This window comes from Peromyscus eremicus, chromosome 5 (genome assembly GCF_949786415.1).
Source record: "Peromyscus eremicus chromosome 5, PerEre_H2_v1, whole genome shotgun sequence".
Classification (NCBI taxonomy): Eukaryota; Metazoa; Chordata; class Mammalia; order Rodentia; family Cricetidae; genus Peromyscus; species Peromyscus eremicus.
The window spans coordinates 47,975,787-47,990,668 of NC_081420.1; the positions used below are offsets into that span (position 1 = coordinate 47,975,787).

Sequence of the window (14,882 nt, forward strand, 5' to 3'; positions counted from 1 at the left end):
GTCAGATGCTGCTCTAAGTCAACTTGCATCAGCAAGGTCAGCTGCAGCACTCCTGTAACTTCCATTGTTTGATTGGAGCTGGGAGAAGCTCTAGGTGAAGTCTTTCTTTACAGTCCCGACCTTGTTACAGATTTCAAAGGTTTGGTATGCGGAGGGGAAATGCTAAAAGTTAATCAGATCATTTTATTATTTAACCACAGGATAGAATTCCACCAGGGTTTAGAAGTATTCACAGCCAATTCACCCAGATACATGTATTCATACATGGGAAATAATACCATCACCATTTCTTACTTTTTGGGAAGTACCAATGCAGCAAATGCTAGTCCCTCATTCTTTTCATGTAAATTTATTATGCTGACTCTTGAAAAACTCAAGCTACGGAGGCGGTGGGTGGAACTGGGCAATCTGTAGGGAGGTCAGGAGGCCCCAGAACCCCTCAGCGATGCCTCTTCATAAAGAACACATGACTGAGCTGTTGGGAGGCTGAAAGGCACTCAGGGAAACAAAAGCCCATTCATATGAAAGCTTATTTTCATTTCTATTTTACACAAAGCTATCAAGACTGATTTTGAATAGAATCAGTCTTAATTCTTAGATTCTGGTCTTTAAAAAAAAGCTGCTGGAATTTAAGTTGTGAGATGTTTCATTGTATATTTCCAAGTTTTATCTCTAAAATGCAAAGAGGCCTTTTTGTTTGTCATAGTTCTGCATTAAAATTTTGTATTAAATTAGAATGACTACTCTGTGGAATAGTTCTTCCATGCTGTAGAATGAAGGCAAACTGGTTTAATTCGATTTGAACTCCCATTTCCAGCCTCACTGTGACAGTACCAGATAGAGAACTTACAACAGTCATGGCTAGCACTGCTCTCTTCCCTGTGAGCTGTCAGTCAGGCGTGGGCTGTTTCCTCACAAACAGAAAAGATGAGCAATGGAGACATGCACAGCCCTGAGTCAACTGTCAGTCCACCCCAAATGGCTGTCACCAGAAACCTTCTTGTTCAAAGTTGCCGCATGTGCCGTTTTCTTGACCCAGAGCTCTACTGTGGGTGTAGTACTCACAATATGTATACCACACACGAGGTGCTGCAAGGAACAGCAGGACCTCGTGTTTCAGAGGAGCACTAGGCCTCAGGTACTGAAATTAAACACACCGGTCTCATCCAGAACACCAGCCAGGACAAAGACAAACACCAGACAGTTTGTATAAAACACCGTCCCATTTACTCCTTAGCAACTCTGTACAAAGGGCAGGAGAGGCCGCTGTGGGAGCCCAGACAGGCAGGGATTCTGTAAACATTAAATATCGGCAGATGTGAAAGTACCAAAAGTAATATGGCACCACACCCCCATATAAACCACGAGAATAAATCTGAACTCTTAGCAGAGCACAGGCAGTGGGTATGCTTTTGGCTTTAGAAGTAGCTCTGCAGCGGCTCCCCCAGCACAGCCTCCAGTTGCTGGATGGTCTTCTGGCACTGATGCTCCACTTCTTCACATTCATCTAACAACAAAAACCAGGATTAGAAGAGGGCCTGCCAGCAGTCCTGCCTAATTGCCACTGTTCCATCAGGGCACAGGAAGCACCCAGCAGGCTGTGACCTGAGGTGCTCCCCCACTGACCCCCACTCCTCACAGGCATGTTCTTGTTCTTGTTCTTGGCTGCTGAAGAGGCCCAAGAAACAAAGGGGCACACATTCAAATCCAAGCTCCAGAGGGACCTCTCTTCCAGGAATCTCTCCCTGGTTAGACACCAGACATCAAAGGGTGTGCTTCTGGCCAGACGCACAGCCAGTAGATACAGAAGTACCTCTCCTTCCTCACCATCCCCAATTAATATGAAGGACATTGGGTAGTATGATATAAAGGCATGTCAATGAAGAGGTGTATTGTTTAAACCAGCCCCACCCTGCCACTTAGTGCTATTATCAATGTCTTTAAGCTTTCTGAGTTTCTAGTTTCTTAGATTCTTTTAAAAGAGGGACAGTGTGACCCACTGTAAGCTTATGTCAACTTAACACTGAGTACCAAAAGTATAGCTCATCATTCCAGTGGACAACTGATTATGTCCTTCATGGCACAGACAATGACTCCTGTGAATATCTGAAGTTATTTCATAAACAATACTGTGGCCATATGAGCAGCACAAACACAGGGTAGATAATACCAGTAAGACACTGCAGGCTGCTCTCAGTGACAGTGAGGTGACAGCTTCCTGACCTGTGCCCCAGGCACAGTAGAGAGGACAAAACAAACAAGCCTGTGGCCACGGGATCTGCATCATTGTTTACTAGCTTCAGACTTACCTTCCATCAATTCTGCTAGAAAAGGAATGGACTCTGGAAGCAGAACAATGTAATTCTCTCTCAGCTTTTCAGCCACTGCTAAGACAGTAATCAAGGCTGCAAACCGCACCTGGAAGGAACAGGCATCAAGAATGAGAATGTCTCATCTGTCCCTCGCTGCTGTTGGAGACGGAGCTCTTTATACTGCGTGTATTCACATCCTCACTGTGATCACTCAGTGTAGACCATCGAGCCAATGGGAGCTACTCAGAATAAGGGTAATCTACTTATCAGTGGTTTTCCAACTGTGTTTTAGCACCGCAGCACTTTAAAATGTGAAAAAAATTATTGTTTTTTTCTTTACAACCACAACAAAAAAGCAAGAGCTGGTAAGATGGCTCAGTGGGTAAAGGGGACTGCCACCAAGGCTGGTGGTGGCTTGGGTTCATTCCTCAGGACCACATACAGGGAAGGAGAGAACTGACTCTTGCAAGTTGGCCTCTGACCTCCACACACGCATGATGGCATAATGTAAAACATAAACATAAAACAAAGCAAAAAAAACCCAAAACAAAACAACAACAACAAAAAAGCCACATGCAAACTTAAGGGAGTCATAAACTGTAACTAAACTGGAGCTTGTTTGTTGGGTTGCCAGAGATGGTACCCACCTGGTGTGGAGACCCTCGGCCATCTCTGACAGCCCCTGTATGGTCAAGACACCCATGGCTAGTCTCATTTCAGCACTGAATAAAAGCTTGGATGTTTCTCTCCACATACCTTGCCTTTCATGAGCAATGCAAGCAGCTATACAGTATTGACAGCAAGCCACTGAAACCAAACAGTTCCCTTTCTAATGTGGAATAATTTTCGTAATTAATTATATTATATTTAATCAAGATTTCCTTAATATGCAATCCAAATAAAATACTAAAATAAATTTGTTTCTGCAACTATGTAAGAACTTAGAGGCGTTCAGTCATAATCCCACAGATGGTAGCTTCGCCCCATTGGCTCCTCAGATAGCTTTACTGTTTTCAACTCCTAATAAATGTAATCAGTTTGAATAAATCCTACTAAAAGTCTGCTTTGGGCTGTTTATCCAGTGAGATTCTCACAAGACAGTTTGTGAGATGGTGATTTATTAATAAAACTGCTAAGAAATTCTAAGGAAGGAATGTTAACTTCACTTAACGTACCATGGCACTTATTTCTGCTCTACCAGAAGGAGTGTTCTGTGCACACACCACAATCACTTAACTCAGGGCACAACGACATTAAAAAATAAGAATGACTTGGAGTTTTTACTACTTGAGACTCAGAGGTATTTAGAAAGTATTTTAATGCTTATGCCTACTATGCCCAGGGGGTTGGGAAATAGAGCTATTTATAAAGAACCTGCAGAAGAAATAAGGAGTTCTTTACTGGATATGTGCGTGTGGTGGGTGCCATGTACACTGTATGCACATGGATCCGAAGGCCAGGGGCCAACTTCAAGTATTGTTCCTTAGGGGCCACCACCTTAATTTTTCAGCAAGTCTCTCATTTTTACATGGAGACACACCAGATACTCCCAGATACACACCAGCATGCTGGCTTTTTATGTGGGTTCTGGAGATCAAACTTCATCAACTGGGCTATCTTTCCCAGCCCAAGAATTCTATTATACTGCTGTGGGATGTTCTGTATGCTCTGAATGTGTTGCTCTGATTGGTTAATAAATAAAGTACTGATTGGCCAGTAGCTAGGCAGGAAGTACAGGCAGGACAAAGAGAATTCTGAGAAGTGGAAGGCTGAGTCAGCAGACACTGCCAGCCGCCGCCATGAGAAACAAGATGCAAGATACCGGTAAGCCATGAGCTATGTGGCAAGGTATAGATTTATAGAAATGGGTTAATTTAAGATATAAGAACTAGACAGCAAGAAGTCTGCCACGGCCATACAGTATAAGTAATATAAGTCTCTGTGTTTACTTGGATGCAGGACTGGTGGGTGAGAGAGATTTGTCCTGACCATGGGCCAGGCCTGACCAGGAAAACTTCAGCTATATTATATAGTAGATCAGACCTCTAGGAATGAGGCCTAGGGCCAGGCTCTCCCTACCAGTGCCCAGGGACTAGTGTCCATGACTATAAGTAGGCATTTAGACCATGCCCAAGGGGGGTGGGGTGGGGTGGGGATGCAGCTTTAGCTTCAGAGACTGACCCACAGCACTCACCTTAGGGGAGGAGTCTCTTGTCTTCAGCAGAATCTGGTAGTTTAGGGGTTTCCACATGGAGTCGTCTGCCATGGCCACAGAGAACTGTGCGATGCAGGGTACTAGGTGCTTTGTCACCCGTTCCTGGAACCGCTCTTCTCCTCCAAGCCTGTTTTCCAGCTGGGAAGAGACCCGTTGGGTGTCAGCAACAGGTCATTTTCCTTATGCCTGAACCCAGCCACAGTGTGTTTTACCACCTTTCATAACATTAGCAGGCTCAAAAAGTAGGCTCCCCCACCCTAATCTTGTCTCTAGGGCCGCTTTCTTCCCCCGGAGCTCTAATAGCTGCAAAGGTCCTTCACTAAGCGCTCCCTCCAGAAGACTCGGGAGGGGTACTTTCTTGTGGGGGCTGCTATGCCCAGTGAGGCTCAGTTGACAGTCAACATACCTTTTCAATGGGTAAACTGACAATGAGATTGTATTTCATTCCTTTTCAAAAGCTCTCAAGTAAAACTCAATGAACACCACAATGAAGACAAGTTACACTGTGAAAAATCTGTTTTTGAATAACATTTTCATAAAGGATCCCTCCTCTAAAAACACCTTATAAAAAAGTCCTGCGCCAGGCGGTGGTGGCGCACGCCTTTAATCCCAGCACTCGGGAGGCAGAGCCAGGCGGATCTCTGTGAGTTCGAGGCCAGCCTGGGCTACCAAGTGAGTCCCAGGAAAGGCGCAAAGCTACACAGAGAAACCCTGTCTCGAAAAACCAAAAAAAAAAAAAAAAAAAAAAAAAAAGTTCTGCAAGCTACCACACAGTACACATACAACCGCAAAGCCGATCCAGGCAGCCTCAGTGACCAAAGACTGTCCAGTGGGTTACCTGATCCACCAGCGGCATCATCAAGGCTTCTGCTCTCTCTTTACTCATGAAATTCTGGGTGTCAAAAAGGAAGATCTTGTATAAGCAGTTCAAGATAAACTCCAACAACAAGCAGCACTTTTCCGGGTCCTGTTCAGAGTCAAAAAATGCTTCATCTGTATGTAGGGAAAGAGTACAAGTGGCAAACTGTTCAGTTCCTGGTGTCTACAGACACTACCACACTTACAACCAGAAGAGACTGTGGGGATGACCTACAAGCTGTGAAAGGGGGAACTCCAAACAATGGCCTTTCAGAGGCGGGGCTCCCCTTCGGAGTGAAGGCTGTGGTGCTTAGTTGGGCAAGTTCAGTCACTTCAGCTGCTTATCAACAGAGGATAAACCAATCCAACCCAGGGATGGACCCCACGATCTCACCTGTATCAGGGAAGCACTCTACCAATGGACTGTCTCCAGCCTCTAATGTACTATTACAAAGTTATTGCCAATAATGAGTAATTATGCCCATTTTATACTTTCTCTGTGTCAACTGATTATTGTTTGTTCTAACATAACAGAAAATATAGTAAAGTAAAAATTCACCATCCTTAGCAGAAAAGCCAAGGAACATGAGAGTCTTTTATGGGCTCCAGGTCTCGTGCTAACTGCTGTGTTAGACAGGTAGACTGGCCTAAAGGAGCTACCAACCTGTTTTGGAGATGTTTACTTGGTTCAAGGTGTCTGCAAAAGGTTTCACCAAGTGGCCAGCAAACAGAGTGAAAAGGCCTTTCAACTTCTCAGCAATGCAGTTGGCCAGGTTGTAAAATGTCAGCAGCCTGTCCCTCGGGGCATCTTCTGTCTTGGCCCAGTCATACAGCTACAACCAGGAGAGAACAGTGAGAGAACATGTACTCAGCCTGCCGCTTACAGTAAGCAGGAGATGCAGAGAAGAAGACCTCACCTTGAAGAAGAGAGGCCTGAATGTGACCTCAGAGAGCTTCACCACCATGGCCACCAGACAGTCAATGATCCAGCTTTCCGTTTTCCCAACTTCCTCCAGATCATCCTGAAAGTGAAGGAACTAATTAGACAGCATGGACTCAGTGCTCTGGCGAGGACAAATGCTGCACGGCTAATTTGGATCTGGCTCTTGCACAGACAGGGAGATGAGAGTTTTGGGGCATGGGGGTGGGGACCAGCTCACCTCTGAGTGCTGTGCCCGGAAGTCCAGGGCTCCCAGGAAAAAGGTGGTCAGCTCAGATTGGTGAGACAAGAGCTCTTCCTTCTTCATCACCCCAATGTGCTCTTGCAAGATGCTCATAAATGGGCCCATGTGATTCTACCATGAATGCAGCAGAGAATGTAAGTTTGATTTGTCTTAGAGCTCAATGCATCCTCACAGGAAGTGAATACTATGCTCCCAGAAGAGAACATTCTACATTCCAGTACCACCTTCCCTCTCCAAAATCTAACAGTCAACATGACCTCACCTTCCAGTTCTTCCGGATCTGCTTGAAAGTCTTGCTAATGGCTGGCAGCAGGACTCGAGGTGAGAGCCTAGTGGCTAGGGTCTTTTTAAGAGCTGTCAGGCGGATGTTAGCCTGTGAGGCAGAACCCATTTCGCTAGTGATTTTCTCTAGGTGAATCACCTATAGGAACATGAAAAACAGTGACTGAGGGCACTGGACTGTGCTGACAACCACACTCACAGAAAGGCTTGGTGATGGCATACAGCCAGCTCCAATGCCAGAGCAGAGAATTCTTTTAAAGTAAACTGACTATGTGTAGAGAAAACTAGGTAGATGCTTCTCCTAACTGGAAGGTAAACAAGCATAGAAGAACAAAGGCCCTCAGCCTGATGGTTTTCCTACAACTCAGGTTCTTCCTCACTAAAAACAGCCGAGGATGATTCCAGCGGCCTAGCTCCCTTGCGAGAGACAGCGACTTTGAGCTCCAAGTGTAGTCACGTCACTAGCGCAATGACAGTCAAGACTCCGATTCACAAATGGCAACTGATCACACACCAGAACACTAATAACCCTGTCAATGAATGGCTGACACTCATGGGTATTTTCAATCAAAATGCCAACCTGCCTACAGTGTGCTGACAGGCAACCAAGCACTCCACCTATAGAGGAGGAGTCCACTATATGAAACACCTCACAGTTAAGAGAGCTTGCTCATCAAAACCACAGCATACTGGTTAACAACAGGAACAGTAGGCAACTCTACCTGCCCATTCCCAAAGATCTGAGGTAAATGAGGCAATACATTTTATACTACTGAAAAACAGAGCCACCTACTAAAAAGTGATCCTTGCCTGTTAGTCCATGATGAAGCAGAAGAGACAATGGAAGAAAAAAAAAAGATACATGTCAACAAAGAGAAACACCTCTGTTGGGAAACAAGAATCCTGTCTGTCAAACAGTAATGAATAAAGAGCCTATAATAAAAGGATTGAATGGGTAACACTGTTTCCCTTGCCACCCTGGGTAGCTAGCATAGTATAGCTGGCCAAAGCCTACCTGGGTCAGAAGCCCTTCTAGGTAGGGGCTGATGAAGTGTGGGAGGGTCTCAACAACTCTGTGCAGGGCAGCCAGGGCACTGAGCAGGCAGACCTCACTGTGGACCAACTCACTGGTGCTCTTCACAGCTGTCAGCAGCGATGGCATCAGGCTGGCAAGAAGGGACAAGTGCATTAGAGCAGCGTTAACCTCAGACACACAGTGAAGAAGGGAACTGGGGATATGGAGGAAAGCCCTCAGCCTGCTGTGCTTGCTACAACACTAACCCACAACGTGCAGAATACTGCTTACACACTTTACACTACTTGGTACAAGAAATTCTGGGTGCCAACAGTGCTGACACATTGGTAACTATTGGAGAATGTTCCTTAATCCTGGAACATGTGCTGGGTGTCAAGACTGTACACAAAGCATGGCAAGGCCTATAAAGGGAACCTTGAGGGGTGGGTAGGGATGCCCCTGCCTTACAGATGGCAGAGCTTTAAGATAAGCAACCTGCCACAGCTGCACAGCTGGCTATGGTCGGAACCAAAAGCAGAGTCAGGAGCATCGAGCTTCCCTCTGTGGCAGCAAAAGGCTGCTCTGGCCATGCTTCTCAACAGGGAATTACACCACTGCGCCCTAAGCACATTGATTCCACAAAGGAAGAACATCACCAAGTAATGTGTCTGAAGGTCACAGCACTGTCCAGTGAGAAGAGGAGATCAATTCTTTCACAAGTTTCCTTTCATGTACTTTCTATTCAAGAAGCCAAAGAGTCCGCAAGGTATTTCCCCCCCTTTTTGCTGTAGTGGTTCCTGTTCCAAGGTACCTGGGAAGCTGAGGGATGGCCAGCGCTTCCAAAGTGGAGGTCACCTCTGCTATGCATAGCAGGGCGCTTCCCAGGACGTTTTTCTCCTCTTTTTTCTCTGGTGCTATGAGCCTTACTGCAGCACTCAGAACTGGTATGAAAGTCTCTCGGTTCCCTGCTCCAAAGTTCTTGCATAGGAGCTTTAGAGTGTATAGTGCTGTCTGTCTGTTAATTGCTTGTTCGTCTTCTGCCTCCTTTTTCTTATGCTGCACAATGGCCAGAAGGACCGGAACCAGTTTTAGAAAGCGGTGAACCTGAAGAGGCAGCCAAAATGACCAACAATCAGAGCCACAAGGAGGGCCAGTCTCCTCTCCCATCTTCCCTGCCTGGGTCTGTGTGATCTGGTCGAAATCCACAGACCCAAGTCCCAAGCCACACAACCACAATCAAGCAACTCTTCCTCCCTAATCCCCAGTGTAGTGAGTGACGTTAGCTAGGACCCTGATCATGTTAAACAGGTGTTCTACCACGGAGCTACATCCCCAGCCCTCTTTTTGTTTGACTTCTGAGACAGGGTCTCCCTAAGCTGCCCAGACTGACCTGAACTCGCTATGCAGTCTGGACAGGGGCTCTTGTCTTGGTCTCCAAGTGTCACTCGCATCTACCTTCCTTACTGCTAAGCAAATGAATATGCTGTCTGACCTATTTCTGCTCCATACACAGCATCCCAGTGAGAAAAGATCAAAATATACTAATGGCTGCATGGTCCACAGCAAGCAGAAGTGCATTCAGCTGAATTCCACTCCCTGACCTTAACACAGCTACAGCATGAGAAGGAACAACACATGTCTCTCTCACACATACACACACAGTAATGCTAACCCAGATAGTAATATCCTTCCATGTTAAGTGGTGTACTTGAGAACTGTTGGGGAGCTAAACGCAGCTCTGTAACAAGCAGGGGGAGGGATATGGGTTTGCAAAAGGGTCTTCACTTACCATTTTCTTCTTCCAGAATGTGTTGTGCTGTAGCTTGTTATTCAAAAGATCCAGAGCTTTCCTACGAACAGATGGCAGGGGGTTGCCCACCAGCCCCCTAATCACAGAGATGAATGTTTCTGTAGGCAGCAAAGCATTGACCTACAGAGAAAGGAACATTTAACACAAAAGGGGGAAAAAGAGAAAATCAACTCTGTAATAATGAGTTTTTATTATTTAGACAGAAAGTATACCTATGTAGCCCAGGCTGGCCTTGAACTCAGATTTGACTGCTGGGATGTTAGGCATATACCACAAATCACAATGTCCAACTCAGACTCTTGTTTATTATAAGCCCTGTGGTACAGACATTTTCATACATGCTTTCTTACATAATTCTTACAACAGCTTTCAGGTAGTTATTAGTCACAAAACCAAAAACCCAACACTAAAAGGAAGTACTCTACTCCAGGTAGAGTACTTCAAGGCCAGTCATTTATCTATTACACCTAAGTGGCCTTTTTATATTATCCCACTTCAGTGAAGCAGAGCATTATATATACATAATCAACTCTTCATCAGATATATTTAGGCACAGCTTCCTATCATTGCTAGGGAAACACTGTTTTTCACACAAGTTTGTTTCTAGACATTAAGAGATTCCAATGAGAAAAACTTGAGCTTTCTCACATCAAGGAAAGATACCGCTCTAAGTGTACTGTTAAAGTGGAAGTTTAAGCTAAATAATTCTACAATGACATGAAACTAGTAACTAACGTGGTAACTACAAGGAAAAGTGAAAGCCTACCTTATCCAGCATGTCGTAAGCTTTGCTGAGCAGAGCTCGCCAAAACTTCACAGTCAGTTTGTCTGCATTCTTCTCCACGGACTGTGCTACTGTGTTGATGTAGCCGAGGACTGTTTCTAGCAACCTAAAACAGAGGTACACTCAGAAAAGGCAACTTAGTATTTCAGAATTACTTCAGGAGGAAAAGGAGAAGCAAGATTATCACTCTACTTGTGGGTTATCTAGAGGATAACCAGTCCAGGGAATCGTCACTCTGGCTTGGAGCAAAGTATTCAGGGCAAAGAATGTCTTAAGCAAGAATGAGAAAGCCCAGGTGCAAATTGACAGTAAACGTGGCCAGACTGTGTGTGTATCTGTTATGTTCTTCCAGTTTCTCTGCAAGTTTAATTATTCCCAAAAAAGTCAAAAAGGAACCGACATACCTCTCTTCAAGGCCGTGCAGGACCTTAGGACCACCACTTTCAACCACCTACGGATGAAAGAAGCTCATGAGGACAGTATGGATGCTGATGCTGAAGTCATTTGATGTAGGTTAAAGAAACAGACTATTCCCCCAATCCTGCCCCGGAAACTCCTCTCATATTACAGGTTAATCAGGTTCAGACCACCCTCACTGGCTGCAGCCACTTAACTAGGCTTGCAGTACCTGTAAAGCACAGCGAGATTCAGAAAAGGACAGCAGTGAGCAATGCTTCTGTTGTGAAAGTCTGACCCTGGGGGCTCAGTCACGGAAACAGCTGTGGTCCACCATGTAACTGCTTCCTGGTCTACCCTTCCTGTATCCCAGACCACCAAAGACAGCCTAAATCTGCCATTAAGTTTCTAAACTGGCCGGGCAGCGGCAGCTCACGCCTTTAATCCCAGCATTCTCCAGGCCAGCCTCGTTTACACCACAAGTTCCAGGACAGCCAAGGCTATACAGAGAAACTCTGTCTCAAATAAACAAACAAAAACAACAACAAAAACAAAACCAACCAACCAACCCACTAAACAAACAAAACCCAACCCTCCCCCTCAAAAAAAAACCCAAACCAAACCAAAAGTTTCTCAACAGCACATACATCAGATTATTAAGACCAGTGCATGGAAACCTATCTTGTACATATTGTTCCTCTATAAATATACTTGACCACTTCCCTTGATTGCTAGACAGTTAATTCATGTCCATTTTTTGTTTTTCCTCTCATAGACTGAGTATCACTCCTTACCTAAAATGCTTGAGATGAGACCTGTTTCAATTTCAGATTGTTTTCATTTCGGAAAATTTGCATACAAATGATACTGAGGAAGAGACACATGTCTAAACATGAAATTATCTTATTGTCTGAGGGTAATTTCATGCTGTATTTTTCATGTGCTTCTGTTTGGATGGTGACCTGACATATGAAGTCAGGTGTGTAATTTTCTATTTACGGTGTCAAGTAAGTGGTTTCAAAACTCTTGAATTTTGAAGCATTTCTACCAAGCTCAGATTAGGGATCATCTCCCGCACTAATAAAGCTTGAGAACATTTTTATAAATCTCCTTTTTGTTGTTGTTGTTTTTCAAGACAGGGTTTCTCTGTGTAGCTTTGAGAGCCTTTCCTGGAACTCACTCTGAGCCCAGGCTGGCCTCGAACTCACAGAGATCTGCCTGCCTCTGTCTCCCGAGTGCTGGGATTAAAGGTGTGCGCCACCACCGCCCGGCTTTTTATAAATCTCTTAAGCATCTACCTGGGCAGGCTTACCTCCCCTCTGAGCCCACCGCAATCTGCCAAGCGGTTTCTAAAGTGGCTGTCTGTGCACATCACACTACCTACCGCTGCACGTCTGGTCCCGTATCCTTGCATCTCTTGCTATGAACAGCTTTGCCATTTCTGCCACTTCGATAGGCAGCAGGCAGCTTCTTATTTAGTCTCCATTTCTTGCTTTCCTCTCTAGGGCACTTGAGTTGTAGCAAGTACTAACTACCATTTGTGGTTCCTCTTCATCAAAACTATTCTTTGCCAGGGTTGTGATGGAAACAGATGTTGTTATCCACAAATGCACTAAGTCTGCAGCTTTCCTTCTACTTTGCTAATGGTGGTATTTTGTTGAACCAAAGTTGGAAAGAAAAATTATTTCTGCTTTGATCACAATATTGTTCTCCTTGATTTTCTTTTAAAAGTTCTAGGTGTTGTTTCTCACATCAAAGTTTTTACCATACCTAAAATTATTTGATGTACATGGTGTGAAAGCAGACTCATTTTCCCCACAAATAGAGACAAACCATGCCAGCATTAGTACTTGAACAGCTCTTTCTTTGTGGATTTGTAAACCTTTTGCTACTTTTCCTATTCACCTCCATGTAGGTGGCGTTTCTCTTCTCAGCTTGGTGGTCAGTTGCACTGACTCATCTGATTACTCTTTCTCTAACATTGTGCTAACATGTCCTCTGCACATCAAGATCATTTTTTCAGAAGTTAACTAGGGAAGTGCATTGAGCTTAGGTTAATCTAGAGAACTAAAATCTTTGAACAGTGGGTTTTTAAAAAATCAATCTATTTAATGTACATGTGCATATATTTACTCTCATGTATGCTACAGTGCATGTGTGGAGTCAGAGGACAGCTGGCAGGAATGGGTTCTCACCACTATGTGGGTTCCCAGGATCAAACTCAGGTCATCAGGCTTGGCAGGAGGGGTCTAACCACTGACCCATCTAGCCAGCTCAACAGTGGGTTGTGTCTTCATATGCATGAACACTGTCTCTGTTTTTCAAGTATTCTTTTGTGCCCTTTAAGATTCTGGAAATTAGCTGGGTGGTAATGGCACAAGCACTCAGGAGGCAGAGACAAGCAGAGACAGGGAAGTTCTAGGACAGCCAGGGCTACACAGAAAAACCCTGTCTCAAAGAGAAAAAAAAAAAAATCCTGGAAATTCTCTCAGAATTTTTTTTTTTTTTTTTTTTTTTTTTTTGGTTTTTCGAGACAGGGTTTCTCTGTGTAGCTTTGCGCCTTTCCTGGAACTCACTTGGTAGCCCAAGCTGGCCTCGAACTCACAGAGATCCGCCCGCCTCTGCCTCCCGAGTGCTGGGATTAAAGGCGTGCGACACCACCACCTGGCTCTCAGAATATTTTTGTCAACATTTCATTAGGTTGAATTTTCAGTACTTTATTTATGTTGTATTGCTTATCAAGTTTCTCCCTGCAATTTAAAAACAATGGGAACATTCTACGGCAGGGAGATAGCTGGCTGTTGTTATGGAGATACCCTACCACACCATCTCTATCAGGAAGCTGCAGAACTCAGGGACAGGGCTAGGAGACTGCTGGTCCTCCTTCTTCCCTATTCTCACGCTCCATTTCTTTTCTTGCATAAAAGGGATGACAGAAGGCACCTGAGTTCCTGAATTTGGAGAGGCACCAACACTTTATCCATGACCATGTTATAAACTATAGTTTCCTGAGAAAGGGTCATGAGACGGCTGTGTTGTTCACCATCTCCCCTCAGAACCAGGCAGTTTATTCACTGGACCAGCAGACACTTGGTTTGTTAGCAGTTTGGGGCTGGCATGAATAATGCTATCCCCCATTTGCCTGGAAATACCTGGTGGTGTGCATCCTCACATGCTTCTGCTGAGTCTATACTGCTGAGAATGAAGTTACTGGGTCTCAACTCTGGTGGATAGTGCCCAACAGGTCTACATGGTGAAGTATACTGTCTTTTCATTATCTTTCTAGGCATGCCTCATATTTCACAAGACATTTGCCAAGCTATTTTTTGCGAGTCTAAAATACTGTTCTTTGGCAAAAGCAAGATCACGTTTTAGCATAAACATACTTAAAGAACACATCACCTTTTTAAGGAAATGATTGGAAGCCAGGAGCTGGGCCATGAAGGACACTGACAGATATTTAAAATGCCGAAGTTGCTTGCTTGTGTGAGTGTCCACCTTAAAGATTGGTAACACTTCGTCTTGTACTTCACTCTTACTAGATACTGTCTTGGGAGTGGCTTCTGAAAAACAGCAACAAAACAGATAACTTTATTCACCTACAACTCATCTGTCCACTGAGCTTTCAGGTGTAGCATGGTGAGCGGGACGCCATCTCAGACACAACTGTGCTCAGCTAGGACACCAGACTCTTCCTCTGGCACAGCAGTGAGCCATGGGAGCATATTTACCAAGGAAGCAGCCGCCCCACAGGCCTGAGAAGAGTGGGTCAAAGCAGAAAATACAACAGAATGGGAAACGGAGACAATCAGACGACACTCTAGCTCTGGGTGAGTTCCTGAGGGCTGAGGCCCTGAGGCTGAAGGAGGACACCTCCACATGAAACACTGGTCTGAAGATGTGTATCTCAGAACTTCAAATAGAGCTAATAGGGCGTTAGAGGTACAGTGGTCAGGGGCCTCTGGTAGACCACTTAAAACCCATAGTTCTTGATCTTCTACGGACACACTCGGGTTCCAAGGACTG

The 14,882-nt window shown here is 44.8% G+C and overlaps 1 protein-coding gene across 1 annotated transcript in view; it reads right to left on the reverse strand.

Annotated features, from left to right (window-relative positions):
* Positions 1–1,204: 1,204 nt before the first annotated feature.
* Heatr1 (HEAT repeat containing 1) overlaps positions 1,205–14,882 on the reverse strand; it is a 48,089-nt gene continuing 34,411 nt past the window's right edge. The window contains exons 32-45 of the mRNA XM_059263411.1: positions 14,259–14,419; positions 10,865–10,911; positions 10,443–10,566; positions 9,656–9,796; positions 8,678–8,970; positions 7,867–8,017; positions 6,832–6,990; positions 6,546–6,680; positions 6,303–6,407; positions 6,050–6,218; positions 5,366–5,520; positions 4,507–4,665; positions 2,310–2,418; positions 1,205–1,507 (exon numbers count right to left, since the gene is read on the reverse strand). Of these exons, the coding sequence (XP_059119394.1) occupies positions 1,419–1,507; positions 2,310–2,418; positions 4,507–4,665; positions 5,366–5,520; positions 6,050–6,218; positions 6,303–6,407; positions 6,546–6,680; positions 6,832–6,990; positions 7,867–8,017; positions 8,678–8,970; positions 9,656–9,796; positions 10,443–10,566; positions 10,865–10,911; positions 14,259–14,419 (1,997 nt within the window). The 3' untranslated portion in view covers positions 1,205–1,418. The remainder of the gene's footprint in view (positions 1,508–2,309; positions 2,419–4,506; positions 4,666–5,365; positions 5,521–6,049; positions 6,219–6,302; positions 6,408–6,545; positions 6,681–6,831; positions 6,991–7,866; positions 8,018–8,677; positions 8,971–9,655; positions 9,797–10,442; positions 10,567–10,864; positions 10,912–14,258; positions 14,420–14,882) is intronic.